The sequence below is a fragment of the Dreissena polymorpha genome, chromosome 11 (genome assembly GCF_020536995.1).
Source record: "Dreissena polymorpha isolate Duluth1 chromosome 11, UMN_Dpol_1.0, whole genome shotgun sequence".
Classification (NCBI taxonomy): domain Eukaryota; kingdom Metazoa; phylum Mollusca; class Bivalvia; order Myida; family Dreissenidae; genus Dreissena; species Dreissena polymorpha.
The window spans coordinates 62,663,340-62,682,310 of record NC_068365.1 but is presented as its reverse complement, the minus strand read 5'-3'; the positions used below and the strand labels follow the sequence as shown (position 1 = coordinate 62,682,310).

Genomic DNA, 18,971 nt, shown 5'->3' with positions numbered 1-18,971 from the left:
GTCAATGACAGGCTCAGAGCTCAATTGGGTTGCTATCAATGATTCTTCATAGTGAGCAATGGGTTGTGCCTGACCTCCAATCAACGAAGTTTGAGATGTGGAAGACGTGTCAATGACAGGCTCAGAGCTCAATTGGGTTGCTATCAATGATTCTTCATAGTGAGCAATGGGTTGTGCCTGACCTCCAATCAACGAAGTTTGAGATGTGGAAGACGTGTCAATGACAGGCTCAGAGCTCAATGGGGTTGCTATCAATGATTCTTCATAGTGAGCAATGGGTTGTGCCTGACTTCCAATCAACGAAGTTTGAGATGTAGATGTGGAAGACGTGTCAGTGACAGGTTCAGAGCTCAATGGGGTTGCTAATAAAGTTTCTTCATTGTGAGCAATGGGCTGTGCCTGACTTCCAATCAATGAACGTTGAGATGCGGAAGACGTGGGCTAATCATGAATTGAATGAGAGGCCATCTGACTTGGAGTTTGGGGTTTTTGTTGGTCCATTCTGATGTCGGTCGGCTTACTTGGGTCAAATGCAGTGATTGGTACGGCATGTCTGTTCAGGGGTACAATACCACATGCTCGAAACCCCCCAATGATGTTGGACACGGTGACACTTTGTTCCCATGCAGCTTTCAACAGCGCCGGAAAAGACCACTTGTTGACCAGGTGAAGTGCGTTGTCTTGCATGAAGGACGAACATGCTTCATTGAAGGCGCGCTTGAGAGGCCCGAAAACTGATCTGTCCAGAGGCTGGAGATAATGCGTGCAATGGGGAGGAAATGTGAGGAGTGTGATTTTTTCCTCAATGGCCCTTTCAATGATTGATAGTGACTCGTGGCTGGAATGCCCATCAATAATTAGAAGTTGAGGACGTTCTGGTCCACATTTCTTAAGGAAAACGTAATTGAACCAGGTTTCACCAATGTTGTCTGTCATCCAACCATTCTTTTGATAGGTCCATACAGTGTCACGGGGACCAGCAGTTGTATTGAAAGAGTGCAGACATCTCTGGGTTTTTCCTTTTGCTATAAGAAGGGGCGGCATGGCTTGACCTGTACCATTAACGCAGGCCATAGCTGTAATGTTTGTAGATCGATTGGAGGTCTTACTGATCACTCTTCTCTGTCCTTTCTCCGCGACGATCTTCACTGGTTTATGCTCGAAGTTGAACCCGGTTTCGTCGGCGTTCCATATTCTTTCTGGATGTTCATATAAGTTTAGATCAAAAACAACCTTTTCAAGATCATCGAAGTACTTTCCGATAACTTCGTTATTCATCATTCTTGATCTTGTTAAAGCTAACTTCTCAGGTGTCCTCACCACTAGCTCTTTGTGCCGGTTACACACACCCTTCCACCAGTCCTTCCCTGCGTGGAATTTACTATAGCTCGATTGGATCTTTGTCCGCTGACAGAGGACATTAGCCCTTAGTATGATCTGTTTCCGACTGAGACCAATGCCAAGCTGTGCCGATCTTTTTACTGCATTTACAATTTTCATTTCTAGGGCTGGGTCTAATGCTGGTGGTCTCCCGTGAGTAACAGATACAGCATGTTTCCCTGTTATCCTGTCCCCTATGGTAGATTTGGGCACCGCAAACGTTCCACTGGCCTTCCTTATGCTAAGTTGTTTAGATTGAACAGCATCAACAGCTTTCTGGAGATCGGAAACACTATACCTCATAGTGTTGCCTCTCTTTGTATGGACATACTTTTTAGGCATTTCTGAAATATCAATTGAAAGACCGGCCTTAAAAATAAAGCGACAACATAAAATACAGTTTGATAGATTTAAAGCATACTTATCCCACTTTTACAGCGAATTAAAGCCCCTTTGATGAAAATTTCTGCAATAAATCACGGCACGAAATGACGTCATTTGTTCGACAAAATGACTTCATAAATCCAGCGAAATTATTCAGTTTAACTAATTTAGTTTAAATGAAAAGGTTTACTGAATAAAAAGTGGGATAAATAGAATAATAGATTAGTGCTGATTATAGATCAGGTTAATCACGCTCGGCACGAAAACGAAAAAGCACGAACCTTAAAAAACACTCGCAAAGGCTCGTGCTTTTTGTTTTCTAAACCTCATCTATAATCAACACTTACCTATTATTCTCTATTTAATTTGCAGTTTCCATCAAATATAATATGATATCAAGCAATTGCATGCCCATCATCAGTTGATTTGAAAAGACAAAAGATGCTGTCCGTATTATCCATATCATGCAATAAAATTATGCGGTGAATTACGGACACTTTATTTGTTCATTTTTTTCATATTAAATCGAATAAGAACATGGAAATGTAAGGTTCTGCATATAAACATATTTAACTGTAAACGTTTAAAAGATAAATCAAAATTATTAAACGTGGAAATGTAAGAAAAAATAGTGTTAAGTACCGGTGTTTGAATTCTCCCGCTTTGAAACTTTTGTCTTCAAACGGAAAAGACAGAACGCGCAGGTACTTCACGCATGCGTATGCTTTACCTAGGAACAGTGTCGTCATCAGGTTGCTACCGACGCTGGCGCATGGAACCCAAAGATTTACGAGCGAAAAGTTGAAACATGATACAATGGTTAATTTTTTACTTAAACGTCATTGTATTCGAACTGTCCGTATTTATATGTTCGTCCGAATTTTCCCGGATTTCCCCTATAAGAAAGACACTTTCCATTTTTGGGTTAAAGGAAGTCTGACCCTAAAGAAAATCCAATCTAGGCGGAAAATGTCGTCCCTGATAAGTTTGCACAGACTGCAAAAGCTAATCTTGGACGACTTTTTAAGCACAAGCAATAATCCCAGTTTTTCCAAAAAGAGGCTTAAATAATCAAAATCACATATCCTCACCTTGTCGCTGGAGTGGAAATGGTCATCGACATCAGGGGGTTGGGAAAGAATGGAACTCTCCACGGATGTTTGTGAGTAATTAATTGAACTCTCACTCATAGCAACAGAGTCTGAGGAGCTGTCAAGGGGGTTATCAGGGGTCAGGTTCTGACTGTCAGACACCCGAATGTCTTGCGAGTCATCAACAGCAGCCTCACTTTGTTTATTGTGAATGTTGGCACTTTTGATTACTTTCTTGTCCTCAATGTCATTGCTCACGACTTTGATGTCCTTTTCATCTTTACTGTCTGTGCTTGGGCTTTTCTCTGCATGTTTGTGAACGCTTTCTGCTGTTTTTTTCTGATGGTCTTTACCTTTCTCTGCCTCTAATTTTCCCACCTTAGACACGTTATCCTTAGTGTCAGCACTTTTTGGAGGAGTTTTACCACTGCTGGCACTATCAGAGCTTGCCTTGGTCTCCTTTCTCATGATGAACTGTATGTCTGGAACATCCAGCGTCTTGGGTTCCACAATCTTAGGTGTTGGTTTACGGACACTGAATTCTAGAGATGGCGGGGTAGACTTTGTCTTGTATTCTTGACGCTTTTCCAGCGCAGATGCCAGCTTGCTCAACTCTGATAAATTTTCACCTAAAAATATTTAAATTTTGTTTTGGAAAGATATGTTATAATTGTTTTAGTTTAAAAAGCTGCCCTATACTAGTTATCAGTTAATTACAATTTAACCCTTCTACTCATAGACCTCTTATCTGCTATGCCACTTCAGGCCAATACCAATCTGCTGTACTGATAACAGTGACTCCTTATTGCTGACACCATTTGTGTCAATTAAAAGAATGTAATAAAAAAATGAAATTATCTTTTTAACAATACACATTTTAAGCCTGTATTCACTTCATACTCATTTCTTACCACCCAAAATAACAAAATCCACATTAGAGCTAAAATAATAGTGACTTCACAATTATAAATTTTATAATTTTGGCCGTACTCTGTGAAAAGGGGGTTCAATGCATATTCGTAAAGTGTCGTCCCAGATTAGCCTGTGCAGTCTCAACTGCACAGGCTTATAAGGGACAACACTTTCCGCTTTAATGATATTTTCTGTTTAACGAAAGTTTCATCTTAACAAAAATCCATTGTAAGCAGAAAGTATTGTCCCTGATTAGCCTGTGCAAACTGAACAGGATAATCCGGGAAGACACTTTACGCACATGCATTAAACCCCTTTTCACATAGCACTGCCCATTTGTAATTTTGCTTTCTGAGGAAGGCTTTTATTGAATGGCTCTACCCACCTGAAGAAGCCTTTAATTGAAGTTAACTCACCATCTGTAAAAAAGGCACTTAACAACTAGCAGTCTCATTAACAGAGCTGTGATATTGATCCTGTTAGTTCAATATTGCATGTGTCATATAAAATATATATTTCATACTTAATTCATTTTCATTTAAAACATTGTTTATACAATTAATAAAACTAGTAAGTTTTAATGTGAAAACTGAGTCAATTGATTGTAACTTTTGGCTGTATAATAATGTGATCAGATAAAAATAAATGATGTGGTCTGAGGGGGCCAGGGAACTTTAGAGGAGAAGGGCGCTGTGCCTTCTCATTTACCTGTAGGTCTGGCTAGTGCACTGTCTAACCACCTGAAGGGGGTCTTTAATTGAATGGCTTTGCCTACCGGATGGGGAGTTTATGATGATCTCATGTGGCATGCTTCCAGTGCTGCTGGGAATGGTGAAGGACTTGGGCCGGGTGGGTGTGTCAATGTCCTCAATGACCAGCAAGGGGCGGGATAGGGGTGGGGACCCCCCGCTCACAGTCGCGCGGCGCTGCTTGGTGTCAGGCTGCACGGGTAATGTGTACTGGGTGAACTGAGGGGACTCTGAGCCACTACGGAACACGTCATTGTCTGTGTCATTGCCGTCATTGACCTCTCTGCAAGTAATGAGAGAATTGTTTTAATTTAAGAAGTATTTTTTGTGTTTTTTCCCTGAGTATAATTATAGGGAAAATAGGATTAATGCATGCGCATAAAGTTTCATCACAGATTAGCCAGTGCATTGCCCACAGTCTAATCAGAAACCATCATTTCCACCTAAACTGGATTTTCACTTAGAAGAGACTTCCTTCAAAGGTAAAATTCCATATCAGCAAACAGTGTCATCAGTGATTAGACTGTGCATACTTCACAGGCTTATCCATGACAACACTTGACGCAGGTGCCCTAAGCCCAGTATTCCTAGAACCAGGCTCAGAAATAGTTTTTTTGTATATCATCAGCTAATCATTTTAGCTTTAAAGGTTTTAACAATTTAATACAGGTAAAAACAACACACAGTTGTCATATGATACTGCAGTAATTATTTCAATAGTATTTGTAGTACTTAAAGCGAAAATTTTAAAATAAGCCAATTACAACCCCGAACAAAGAATTCCATTTTGAACGTACATGAATTTTCCACCAAAGCAAATTAAATTAAACATTATCCAAGTATTTTTTTAAATCATTCAAACAGGAAGCAATATCCATACATTTTAAAAAAGATGCCTAAAATGATAAAAACTGACAATGTATAAAATAAATTACCAATGTTGTATGGTATTTTTAACATTTATGCAACATTAATTATGATAAAATGTTGCTTTAAAAGGGAAATTTGCAGATTAATAAGATACAGAGAATAACAGGTTACTGTCTGATCTTTTTGTTATATATCAGGCAAGGCTAAGAATAATATAACAGCAGGCTTGCCGAGCTGTTATTTTATTCGTGCCTAGCCTGATATATTACAAAAATAGCAGGCAGTAACTTATTTTTCTGTTTATTATATTTATGTCCCTTTTTTAAAAGAGATAAAGAAAAAATCGCTTCAACGCTGCATTTTTTGCGAGAATGAATACGATTTTAGGTGTTTGACGTGTTGATAATGACGTCATGAGCACTTTCGCTGCATATTTGTAAAATATGTGCTTTGCTGCTGTTGCTTTTTGTGTATAAAATTATATTACATCTTGGTATCAAAATGTTTATTTTGTTGAATCTGATTTGATTTTACTAAAACTGATGACTTAATAGTTCATCCCAAGTAATATGACCTACTATCAAACATTGACTGATACAACAACTTCCTGTTGAAGTGCTTTACAAAAAGTATATCATGCAACATTATATTAGACAGAAATCAATTATGTAGCGGTATAATCAAAATGAAAAACAACTTTTGCCATTTAATCATAATGGAATGAAACAAGTACAGAAGAGCTGTCTGCAATGAACGACACTGAAGGCAAGTTCATAAATTAGAAAAAAAATAATTATAATTATGGTGCATAGTTTTATTTCTTTTGAAAATGTGATATTATACAGGGGTGGCGAAATCTCAAAAAACTATACTTGTCCACGGACAACCATTTAGGAAATTTAACTTGCCCGTTGCTGAACTACACTTGTCCGTTAATGTTTATATAAATTATAAACGCATTTATATATTAATGTTAAATAATGTGGAATATATCAAAATGAGTATGATTTGCTTGTTTTGTTTATAATTGTATTTCAATGGTACATTCATTATAGCAGTATATTATAAACAATATAAAGACTTTCTCAAACTTTAAATCTTGCGAAGCTATATAGTGTTATTAAAACATGTGCTGAGCCTGAACATAAGTACATTGTAATCTTAACAAATTAAACTAGTCTAATATGTGGACCTCATCAGACTGAGGCTCCGCTACTGGTAGCATTTGATTACATAAACTGGTAACCATTGAAAATCGGTGAGCCAAGTTTCTTGAAAAGTTCTGGTGGGTTTACTTAGATCATATTTTTTATCATAATCTTTCTTAGTTTTTTGGGAGGTGGGCTGCTCAAAGCTTCGAGTTTCTGCTCCGTTGTTGCAGATTTAAAAAAAAAGTTTCATCTTTTTTTTTTTTTTTTTAAATCAGAGTTTATTTACAGGTCCTACCGGCCTCTTCACGAGGTCTTTGAGGTCCGACCTGCAAAAGTTTCATCTTTAGGTCACATAACCCCAAACCGGAACTCCTGTTCTTAGGGTTACATGCAGTCAGTTTGATACTTAGCACACATTGTTGAGTGCATGCTGCATAGGATTTGTAAAATACATTGCAAATGGTTGTTTTTGGTATTAATTTGAAGGTATATTTGTAAGCAATAAGAAAAAAAGCCATGTTTGTGCTCTACTTTTTCTGTTGATGGTTCCGGGCTTTGAAAGTAGGTCATACTATTTGAGCCCAAAATGGTCGCCTGCACAGTCGTCAAAACCGGTTTGCCTACTCTAAGGTGAATATTTTCAGTTACAACGTATAGAATTTAATGACATCCATTTTTTTTTCAAAAGATTATGCATTTATCTTTCTAAGGATGTATGATGATATAGTGGGTCATTGCTTGATCATGGTAAAAATTGATATCGAACTTTAACTATTTTATATGTAATATAGAAGGAAATTAATTGTGCATGCGTAACCTTTACCATTAAAGTCGTCTTAAATAACAGTGTAGACCGTGTTTTGATTATCTTAGATTGATACTTTTTATTTTCCGTCTGATTGTAAAAATAAAGAAACCAGTCTGTACACTGTCTAACAGTCGGGCCGAATGTTGAAAATGCGGCATGCTCCCGGTCTCATATAGAATAAGGGAGATCACTGCGCAGGAAAGTGCACGTATTTTAGCTTGATTGCTCCGCAAATAGCACTGACAATGTAATCGTGTGTCAACATCCGGTTTTGTAAAACTTAATTACTGCTTAAATACAATGTATTTTTGTATACCTGGACGCGACTTTTAAAAAACTTGTTGTCCACGGACAACTTAATTGAAAAAAGTCAGTTGCCCAGACAAGCAAATGTATGACTCGGGCAACTCGGACATTTGATTTCGCCACCCCTGTTATATACTCAAATATGGCACTTTAGGCAATAACTAAAAAAATATCATCCAAAATTAGCTATTATTTATTTGTCATACAGCAATGTTGCACCTGTCACACTTAACATTAACAAATATGATTGAATGCAAGCCTGGTATATCTTGACAAAATGATTTACGATGTGCATGAGCAAAAATGTTGACAATCAAGAAGGTAGCAGAAACGTACCGCACAGATCCTTAGGAAAATATATAAATATATTTACATGAAGACATATAACAAACATTTAGAGAGACTTAATGCATAAAACATTTACCAGTCAAAACTTCAAAAGCAAGTATTATGAAAGTATCCTTTTTAATAAGCATGAAAATCTTAATTATATTGCTGAATAAGCCTCGATCTGGGAAAACCAGGCTTAATGCATGTGGGTAAATGGTTGTCCAGGCTTAATGCATGTGGGTAAAGTGTTGTCCAGGCTTAATGCATGTGGGTAAAGTGTTGTCCAGGCTTAATGCATGTGGGTAAAGTGTTGTCCAGGCTTAATGCATGTGGGTAAAGTGTTGTCCAGGCTTAATGCATGTGGGTAAAGTGTTGTCCAGGCTTAATGCATGTGGGTAAAGTGTTGTCCAGGCTTAATTCATGTGGGTAAAGTGTTGTCCAGGCTTAATGCATGTGGGTAAAGTGTTGTCCAGGCTTAATGCATGTGGGTAGTGTTGTCCAGGCTTAATGCATGTGGGTAAAGTGTTGTCCAGGCTTAATGCATGTTGGTAGTGTTGTCCAGGCTTAATGCATGTGGGTAAAGTGTTGTCCAGGCTTAATGCATGTGGGTAGTGTTGTCCAGGCTTAATGCATGTGTGTAAAGTGTTGTCCAGGAAAAGCCTGTGCAGTCCAATCAGTAACAATACTTTCTGCTTTAATGGAATTTTTTCATTCAAAGGACGTCTCTTCTAAACAATAATCTAAAGAACGCTCCAACAGTGGGGATCGAACCCATGACCTCCCAGTTGCTAGGCGGACACCATATCCATTACACCCCAGCAACCATCAAAGACACCAAGCACTGGTTCTAGGCCCAGGAAACAGACTCAAGAGCGTTTCAATAAGTCTCAGGCTTTCCATGCAATCGAGCTAAAATAAGTAGGTTTAAACTTAAACAATAAACTTTTTTAGTTGCATTGTCATCACAGGGACTACACTTTCTGCACATGCATAAGACCAAATTTCTCAAAAAGCCTCTCCTATAAACAATAATCATCACCAAATTTGTCCATAACAGCTCAAATTCATCCAAAGTTATAATACAAATAGAACTATTTTCCCTAAACACCACAAACAGACCACATGATGCTCCACTTCAATAATTAGATAACAACGCAATATAATTTGAGCAATAATTAATTGACATTTCCTGATTCATCTATCATAATATGACTATTCTAACTATTATACAGGTAGTATATTTTTCAAGCCATAAGTTGATCTAATTGATGTTTGCTGGATTAACATGGTGATATTTTCAGAATACAGAAGACAGAGGTCATAACATGTATAAAATGAAGGGTAACTCTTGCTACAGTACAGGCACCGTGTACTTACACAAAAACGCCTGTCTGCGGTGTTCACTTTTCCCGATGGGTGACATTTTGCGGGGGATGGATACGCTACTGAACGCGGTGTTCGGCGAACATGTGAAATCGCAGCGATTGCACGCTATCGTTAACGGGAACACCCGTGATCACCGTGATGCTCTTCAGCCACAGTAAACATTTGTCTGCGAGGGTCATTCACGCGATTTAAATGAACATGTACAAAAGAAAATCAAATACTACATATAAATATTACATGTATGTGAACATGTATGCACATGTATGCGTACTTAAATTCGGACAGTACGTAAAGTCCGAAACGTAAATAAAGCGTTTAGATGATCAATACTATACAACTCTTATGGTGTTAATCAATGCAATTGCCCTTTTTAACCACAAATATTGAGTTTCAAAGAAATCAAGTGAGTATTAAATCATTTATTTACTTGTGTCCGACTTTAAGTACTGTCCGAATTTACGTACTGCATCAGTATGTTACGACACTTGTGTGCAGTCAGTATACAATACAATAATTGTTTCAATAATGAAGGAACTGATACAACGTAACGGTAACGATACAGCGTGTTTAAATTTTATTTTATTTAGAGGAAATGTCAATGCCAAATAATTCGCAAGATACCTCAGTACTTTTGTTGAACTGCACAACGAAACTTTTAATGGAAATTAAATTATCTCAATGTTGTTCCCGCAACAAAATTTTTATTTACATATAAATACACTCACGCCTATTTTCGTGCGCATTTTATCAGGACAATGAAATTCGTTTATTTCATGTAGAAGTTGTAACCGAAAATAGCTGTACACGACCCATGCAAACCGGTCAGGTGATTTATGCATGTTGTAATACAACTGTCCTGATTGGGCACTTATTTCATAAAATCTTTAAATAGAATCATATGCCAAAATTCATTTGATACTTTCGAAAATTGCAAACCTATATTGGATTATCGAGTAATGGATAAAGATGCGATTTAGACAGTTGACACGTATGTATCGGGGAATCCAGAGACTTGGGATAATACGATTACTACAATCAGTTATGAGTTCTCCATGGCTTCGAACTGTTAATTGCATAATAAACACGCAATTATCACTCACCTCCAGGTGCGGTATCCTACAGCTAGGTGCGAACACGGTTTTCTTTTATACGCGGCGTTAAAAAAGAAAGAAAACACTGCCATGGGCATGGGTGTGAAATACATTATTCATTATCACTTTTAAATGAAAGGGATCAATACAATACGTTTATGTTCAATTATTTTATTTTTAGCGAACACGATGAACATCGCGGAAGATAGTATGGGTCAGCGGTGATTCGCGGTGTTCGCCTTATGGCAAACGGCCCCTGCGACATTTGATCTGAACACCCATCGCCGGGTTTATGTTGGTAAGTGAATTGAACACCACGGCGAGTGGCGTTTGTGTAAGTACACGGTGCCTGTACTGTATGGCAGGCTATATTGATTATAATTATGTCTCACTCAACACATAATTTGACCTGTTTGATGCGAAATTGGGTCTTATACCATATGCGAAAAGCGTAGCTTCAGACTACAAATGTACCTGCACATTTGTGTAGTCTGGTGAGGAGCTACCCTATCTACTGATAATGTCACATGCCTTTATAACAGTTAGGGTAGCTTCTGACCAGATTGCATGGATGCACAGGCTAGGTTGGAGTTATGCTGGCTGCATTTGGCATACGACCCATTTTTTGCATGATGTCAGTCATTTATATGTCATGCAAGAAAACAAAAACTTTATTATTTCAATACCTGATAAGAGTGCACAGTATGAATCTCCAGGTTTAACTTCCTTTCACTTTAAACAACAGCCTAATATGATGAAAATTTGAATTAAAAAAACACACACCACAAATTCAGTTTCATAAATTCAAACAAATGCTTGCACATCTGGCAGTACAAACTCAATTTCAGCTCTTTCAGTAAAACACTTGAGCTTACTAACAATAGCTCCACAGTATCTAAACAGACAAATTCATCATGTGGTGGCTATCCACTTCAGAACAACGAAATACAATGCTCAAGTATCAATTCAATCCATAAAACAACTATTCATTTTCATTGTATGTAGTCAATATGTAAGTCCTTAATGAGATATGATCCAAACTGATACTGATGTCATATTGACATGTGATAAATGATTTCATTAGCCTGTCAAATTGTGAATTTCTGAGGTTATCATGGTATACCATCTACACCCATTCACTAGGAAGTAAAAACCCTAGGCTAGGATAGATAATGTTGTTGTGCTATGGGAAATATGTAGATAAACCATGAAGTAAATGTCAAAATAGCAGACAAGTATTGCAGTTATATGATTGCTTACACCAGCTAGTGTAGTAAAAGGCAAATCGTATTTTATCATGTATAGGGCGCAGTTTTTTTTTAACCTCAAAGTTTCAAATTAAAAAGTTGATGCGTGTTATTCATTGATACAAAGCTATCCTGGCTGCTATCTTGAGAAAACATCATTACACTATTGTTAATAATTATAATAGCCGCAATTTTTTTCATTACTAAACTGTATTATCTTACAGGCAGTAAGGCTGTCCTCTGAACCCATGCTACTTATCATAATAATGCTTTAAATAATACAAGATTACCGTAATTACTTTATGTTTTCGGACACTTCAAAAAAAATAAAAAAATTCGTGTCCGAAAACTTAGGTACGAAAAATATTCAAAAAATACAGATGTCTGAAAACTTAAGAGTCGAAAATTGAAGAATCCGAAAATAGCGTCAATTGTATCAACGACAACCGCTCATAGCACTTGCTTGTAAAATACCTGGCCGCATAGTATAAATTACAGTTATATATGTTTACACTGCATTTTAAATAATTTTAAGTGCTTAATTTATTTGACAGAAAGTTACTACAAGGTTTTACTTTGACCAACGAGTTCAAAGATGAGCATGCGATGTACCGATACTCGCTAGTATGAACCTGTAAGTAACGCAATAAAAAAAGCAAACTATGAATTCTTTGTTTGTTCATTTCCGATCGTTATTGTCTAACACCTTCCATTGTTCGTAAAACTTGCAATAGGGTGCATCACACATTGAAGCGTTTAGTATTTGTCACAGTTATTTTACTGAGAAGGGGCAGTACCATTGCGGTAGATAATTGAACTGTTAGTTGGCACTACCGCTGGTTATTGTCATAACGCTGATGCTATCGGGTGAAACCATTGTTTAATACCGGTTTACAAGGTTATTTACCCAATAACGCAAATGTAATGGTCCGTTGCCCTCAGGCATGCACCTGCCATGTTTTATGAAGTTAATCTGGTTGTAAAACCCCATGATCCATTATAAGTGTCATTAGATATCCGAAAACTTAGAGACATTAATTATGGACGAAAACTCGTGTGTCCCAAAATTAAGATTCACGAAAAATAATTATTTTGGCTAAAAAAAGGGGTGTCCGAAAACTCAGAGTGTCCGAAAACATAGAGTAATTACGGTAAGCTTTCCAGGATTATTTCATTTCACAGCGCAATAGTAAAATGGTGGCCATTTTCGGTCCGATTCGATAGTTTTCTTAGCTTGAAATATATTTTTCTTCATTTTCTCATTAAAATAGCAGGATGCACGCTATGGATTGGAAAATTCTGTAACCACTGCAACAAATAGACAACACGACATTAGTGTGTGTTTGTAACAATTGTCAATCAAAACATACACATTATTCACAATTACATATCAAAGTTTTTTATAATATATAAAGTTTGTTATTATTCATCATGGATTTACAATTACATATCAAAGGTTGAGTATTATGTATTTAGGGTTTATTATAGATCAAGTTCAATTCAAATTCAATTCAAATATACAATTTACACATTCAATATAACACAATAACATGAATGTAACCAGTCATAAATGACTTATTAGAGATTGTCCATTTTAAAAGACTTTACATTTAACATGATTAAAACATTTATAAGAAACCAAGTTTTCATTCTAATTAAAAACATTTTTACCATTAAAACATACTAAAAGATATTCTAACTAAGACTCTGTTTATACATATATACAGTAAAAGTATGGTTATGTCCTAGAGTATAAAAAATGTTTGCGTTCATAAAAAATCTTAAAGCAGGTTTTGGAAGCAACATATGCGTTATCATTTTTAAAAGTCGCAAGTAATTTTTCATCATCTGACAAATTTTCATAACTGACACTTGTCATATTATTTATTACAGAAATAAGTTCTGTTCTACACTCATTGTACAATGGGCAATGATATAGTACATGCTTTTCATCTTCTACAACATTCTGGCAATAAAGACAACATCTATTTTCTAGTGCTAAATTCTCATTATCTTCCCGTCTCAACTCGTAATGGTGCAACACCGCATCTAAATTTTGTAAAAGCTGAACAGTAATTAATAGGTATATTCATTTTTAAATAATTCTTTGTACAAAAATCTGATTTAAAAATTCTGTAAGTTCTCAGCTTGTTTCCACTATTTCCTCTGATAGATGTATTTCTATCTAACGATGCTTTCCATTTCAACTTTTCAACATCAAACAATTTATCTTCAATGCAGTTAATTACAGGTTTAGAGTTGCCACTAGCAAGATTCGACAATTCAATACAATTATTATTTTGAAGACACTTTTTCAATCTAAAATAACTATTTCTAACATAAGCATTTTTTGACCACAAAAATACAACTTTATTATTTCTTGTATTTGGCATGTTCATCACTCTAAAGTATTGTCTGAAAAATGCACCCCAGAGCCTAACATTGAGCGGTTTCCAACCCATCTCCTCCATCAAAGCTGCATTTGGAGTATATTTCCCTACCCCAAGAAAGTACCGCATGGTACGAGTTTACAATTATATATCAAGGGCTACTTATTTTATATGAATGGTTTATTATTAAACCTCAAAGGTTAATAATAATGTATCAAGAGTTTACTATCAATATCATGGATTTCATATAACAAAGTCAATTATTCTATATAGAAACAAGAGATGTGTTTGTCAGAAACACAATGCCCCCTAATGCACCGCAATTATTTTTTTTGACCTTTGACCTTGAAGGATGACCTTGACCTTTCACCACTCAAAATGTGCAGCTCCATGAGATACACATGCATGCCAAATATCAAGTTGCTATGTTCAATATTTCAAAAGTTATTGCAAAACTTTACTATATTAAAGTTTTAAATTTTTGACCTTTGACCTTGAAGGATGACCTTGACCTTTCACCACTCAAAATGTGCAGCTCCATGAGATACACATGCATGCCAAATATCAAGTTGCTATGGTCAATATTTCAAAAGTTATTGCAAAACTTTACTGTAAGGTTAAAGTTTTGGGACAGCATGACAGACAGAAAGACAGAAAGACAGGCAGACAGGACAAAAACAATATACCCCCGATCATTCAATCCGGGGGCATAAAAAATATAATTATATATCAAACGTTCACAATTATGGGCTTAATAAATATAAATCATCATTAAAATCATATATCAATGGTTTATTATTTACATATTACGGGTTTATTATACACAAATCAAGGATTAAGATCAAACTGCTGTAAAATTTGCATCATCAAATAAACAAATCAGCCTTGTTCTCAGAAAACTGGGCTTAATGCATGTGTGTAAAGTGTCATCCCAGATTAGCCTGTTAAGTCCGCACAGGCTAATCATGGACAACACTTTCCGCCTAAACTTGATTTTCGATAAGGACAGACTTCCTTGAAACTAAAAATACCATAAAAGCGGAAAGTGTCATCGGATTAGCCTGTGCAGTTCGATCAGCCTGTGTGAACTGCACAGGCTAATCAGGGACGACACTTTACACACATGCATTGAGCCCAGTTTTGTCAGAACGCGGCTCAATTATTAATGGGCCAGAATAAGTATTGTAGTAAGTAGTATATTCTTTCTAAAGGGATAAAATACTTTTAACACTTGAGTTTAATTTTTGGAACATGGAAAACAAAAATAATGTTATGAATATATGTAAGAAGTCGCACCTTTTTGAAATTTTGGATTTACTATTTTAAAGAGACAACTTGAAAAGTATACAAATTATAATAAATTTAAAAGAAGATTGCCTTATGAAGGGGTAGATACAACTTCATGGAATCATGATACCCTTTCCATGGATGTATCAATACTTTAAATGTCATCAATTGCGTTTAAATTATAGCTGGGTTTATTTAAATATGATTAAAAACTAGAATATTTTAAATTAACAGTTGAACTGCATTTATTTCATTTCTTTTTATAAATTCTGAGCAATGTTTATCATATGCACTGAACTTATTTATTGATGAATTGACCTGAAACAATTTCATACAGGACTCACTGATGTTGGGTTCATGAATTTGAATGTGAAAGTCCATTTGAATGTATAGTATCAGCCCTTATCTTGGAAAACAGGGCTTACGGCATGCTTGTTAAGGCGCCCAAATATGCCTGAGCAGTCCGCAGAGGTTAATCAGGGATGTCGACTGCCACTTATATGAAATTTTTTGTTTCATGGAAGTCTTTATGAAACAAACATCCAGTCTAGGCGGAAAGTGTAGTCCCTGATTAGCAAGTGCTAACTGCACAGGCTAATCTCCCTGGGATGACACTTAGCGAACATGCATCAGTGTCCGAAATATGTCTTTTTTTTCAGGTTGCCCACTGGGCTACCAATAAAAATATTTGGTAGCCCATACAATTTAAATGATAAGAGGCAAGTTTTCATCTTTATTTTACTTATTCATTTGATTTACATACACATAATACAACAAGTAGTCTGATGTGACATGCAGTAGACATAACAAATCACTTATCAACAGTATCACACAGTGACACAATGATTTCATTCAGTCCAATATCAAATAGTCTTATTAAACTGCTCTCAGTTCACGGTTATAGTTTAGTACACAGTCAATATCATTTCTAGTCAGTAGCTGACGATATCTTGTGGCCTGCGAGGTGGCGTGTCCCAGGTCCACAGTCCATCCAACTTTCCAAGATTCCTGGAACTTCCACAATCTTTTATTCGCATCATAGTCCTTGTCTGAGAATTTTGGACGCTTAGATGTAACAGACTGTGTCGCATCGAGACATCTCTTCTAAGCACTTGGTTCCTGCGTTCCTGAAGAACAAACCACAAAACGGTCCATTTTGTAATTAAATCTATTTACACAAGTATTCTTAGAGCATTTATAGTTTAAACACACGTGCACATTAATCTAAATTAAATACACAAAAGCTCATAAATCCAATCACTTAATATTAATCCAGTCACATATCGCATTTCACGTTCAAAACTAATTAAATACATTATAATAAAAGATACAAAATCGGTGCATCTTATATACAACTCGATCAAATAATTAAAACACTGTGTGTCTCAATTGAAATCAAACTTACCTTAATTATAAACAGTCGCTCTTTTAATCCAATCATTAATTGACAATTCAAACTAATTAGCAGGTGTAAACCGCGTTCACACCAGTGTAATTAATATTCATTTTCGGTTTCTTTACCGTTTTGAAGAATCCGTTATTGTTTGGATTTATTTAATTTTCGGCGTCCTTGGATATTTAAGATCAAAAATGTTGTTGCTATTTCTCATCGTTCGGTTAAAACCATGAGTTCTAAATTGTGTAATGACGTTGCTTCATGTGCGCAAACTATCCAATCCGCTCTCATTATATTATTTAGCAGACGACAAATGTTATTTCTGATTGGATGATTAAAATACACTGCTAATGTTTTCAATCGACATTACCGAAAATGATGTATGACTGATAAGATAATTGATTGCACTTAGTTATCGGATTATAAGCAATACACAGTGTACAAACACAAGGTCAGTGTGTTTATTCTAAGTATGTCTGTCAATTAACCAGGCTACCGCTCTTATAGATTTAGAGTAGCCCGGCGGACTTGAGCTGGAAAATTTCAGTAGCCAGATCATCGGTAGCCCCCAGGCTCCTGGCAATGGATTTGTGGGACACTGATGCATTAAGCCCAGTCTTTCAAGCATAAGGCTCACATATTTTGTGTAAGAGTGGCATGCTGTGAAGCTGTGATAAGCTGCTTATTTATAGTCATACAGTTATAATAAATACTACTACAGCATACCATATATATAGAACTGAGAATTTTTTAATACTCTCTTTGAGAGCTTAATACTTGCATATTCAATGTACCAGAATGAGAAAGCACTGAGAAACAAGCAAACAAGCAAAACCTAGACTGGTCTTTTGGCTCCCCAGAAGGGCTGTCCAATTATGAAATTCTTGGGAAGAATTAAAATAATGAATTAAATTTGAACAGATTATCAGACTTAAATCAGATTAATCAACCAGATTTCAAAATAATAATATTTAAGGCCTGTCACTGAAAAAAACAGTCTTTCCTCCATTGCTCGTAAGTTTTTTATCATTTTTTCTGACCATAAATTCAATTAACCCTTTCCAAGTAAAAAGCAAACTGAAAATGTGCAAACAGCATAAAACCAGAACAGCGTGCAAGTAACTCACAGTCTGGTCAGGTTTTATGCTGTTTGCTGCTCATCAGTAAGGGTTGGAAATGAAGCCTTTAAAACTTGAATTCAGTAAAAAAAAAGATCTTAAATTAAATATAACTTTCTTATGGACAAAAATGCGTAAAAATATGTATGCAAGGCACGGTGTAGATGCATATCGGTGGCTACCCATGACAGAACAGTGAGCCAATCGAGAGGCTTTCCGTGCCACAATGAAAGCGAAAGTAGGCATTTTAAAAGTATTTATTATAATTACCATATAGCGTACATTGAATGTAAAGTTTTGATCATAAAAATGATATCAATGATATTAGATTTTTGACATATTACGGAAAATCTATGTTAAAAAGTCATCAAAGTGGCATGTATGCACAATTGTTCCACCACCCTCGTCATTATTCCATCTTGGATAGAGTTTGTGATAAGTGTTTGGACCCGGGGAATACTGTGAACCTGTAGCTGGATATATGCTTCAACTCATGGACCACCTCTTTTTATGCACAAATGTGTTTACCGGTTTTAATTGTATATTTTCTTATCTGTTTTGTGAATTACGATCATCCATTTTTCATGTAAATAACAGAGAGGCAGCCGAGAATAAACAGAGAGGCAGCATTTTGACAGAGAGGCCACTGATATGCATCTACACCCTGTAAGGGGTAAAGGGTTAAGACATAAGTGCTGTATATGTGTTGCACAAGCTGATCTGAGAGGATACTACACATAGAAGTACATGATAACAGTAATGTATAAATTGCCACTGTGGTGACGTCATAGCCCTATGCTCCACTTATTCTTTATTATTCGCCTTTGTATTAAGTGGTATAAAGTAAGGATTGCACAAGGACAGGATTTGGTATTTTGTTTTGAAGATACTTTTGAAAAAATATCACATTTTAAAAATTGGCTGAGGTTATCATGACATATATTGCACAGCACAGGTCTACATTCTTCAAGCCCGGTTGACCCATGACATATATTGCACAGCACAGGTCTACATTCTTCAAGCCCGGTTGACCCATGACATATATTGCACAGCACAGGTCTACATTCTTCAAGCC

The 18,971-nt window shown here is 36.2% G+C and overlaps 1 protein-coding gene and 1 long non-coding RNA gene across 5 annotated transcripts in view; both read right to left on the bottom strand.

Moving 5' to 3' along the window:
• The window catches only part of LOC127851739 (connector enhancer of kinase suppressor of ras 2-like), an 87,143-nt gene that overhangs the window by 39,649 nt on the left and 28,523 nt on the right, over window positions 1–18,971 (bottom strand). For all 4 annotated transcript variants that reach the window (XM_052385602.1, XM_052385605.1, XM_052385603.1 and 1 more), the window contains 2 exons: window positions 4,543–4,799; window positions 2,856–3,484 (listed from right to left, as the gene is read on the bottom strand). In XM_052385602.1, the coding sequence (XP_052241562.1) occupies window positions 2,856–3,484; window positions 4,543–4,799 (886 nt within the window). The remainder of the gene's footprint in view (window positions 1–2,855; window positions 3,485–4,542; window positions 4,800–18,971) is intronic.
• Window positions 16,103–17,050, bottom strand: LOC127851746 (uncharacterized). Its single transcript, XR_008035914.1, has 2 exons — window positions 16,904–17,050; window positions 16,103–16,509 (listed from the first exon to the last, which is right to left on the bottom strand). It is a non-coding gene; the product is annotated as an uncharacterized LOC127851746 (long non-coding RNA).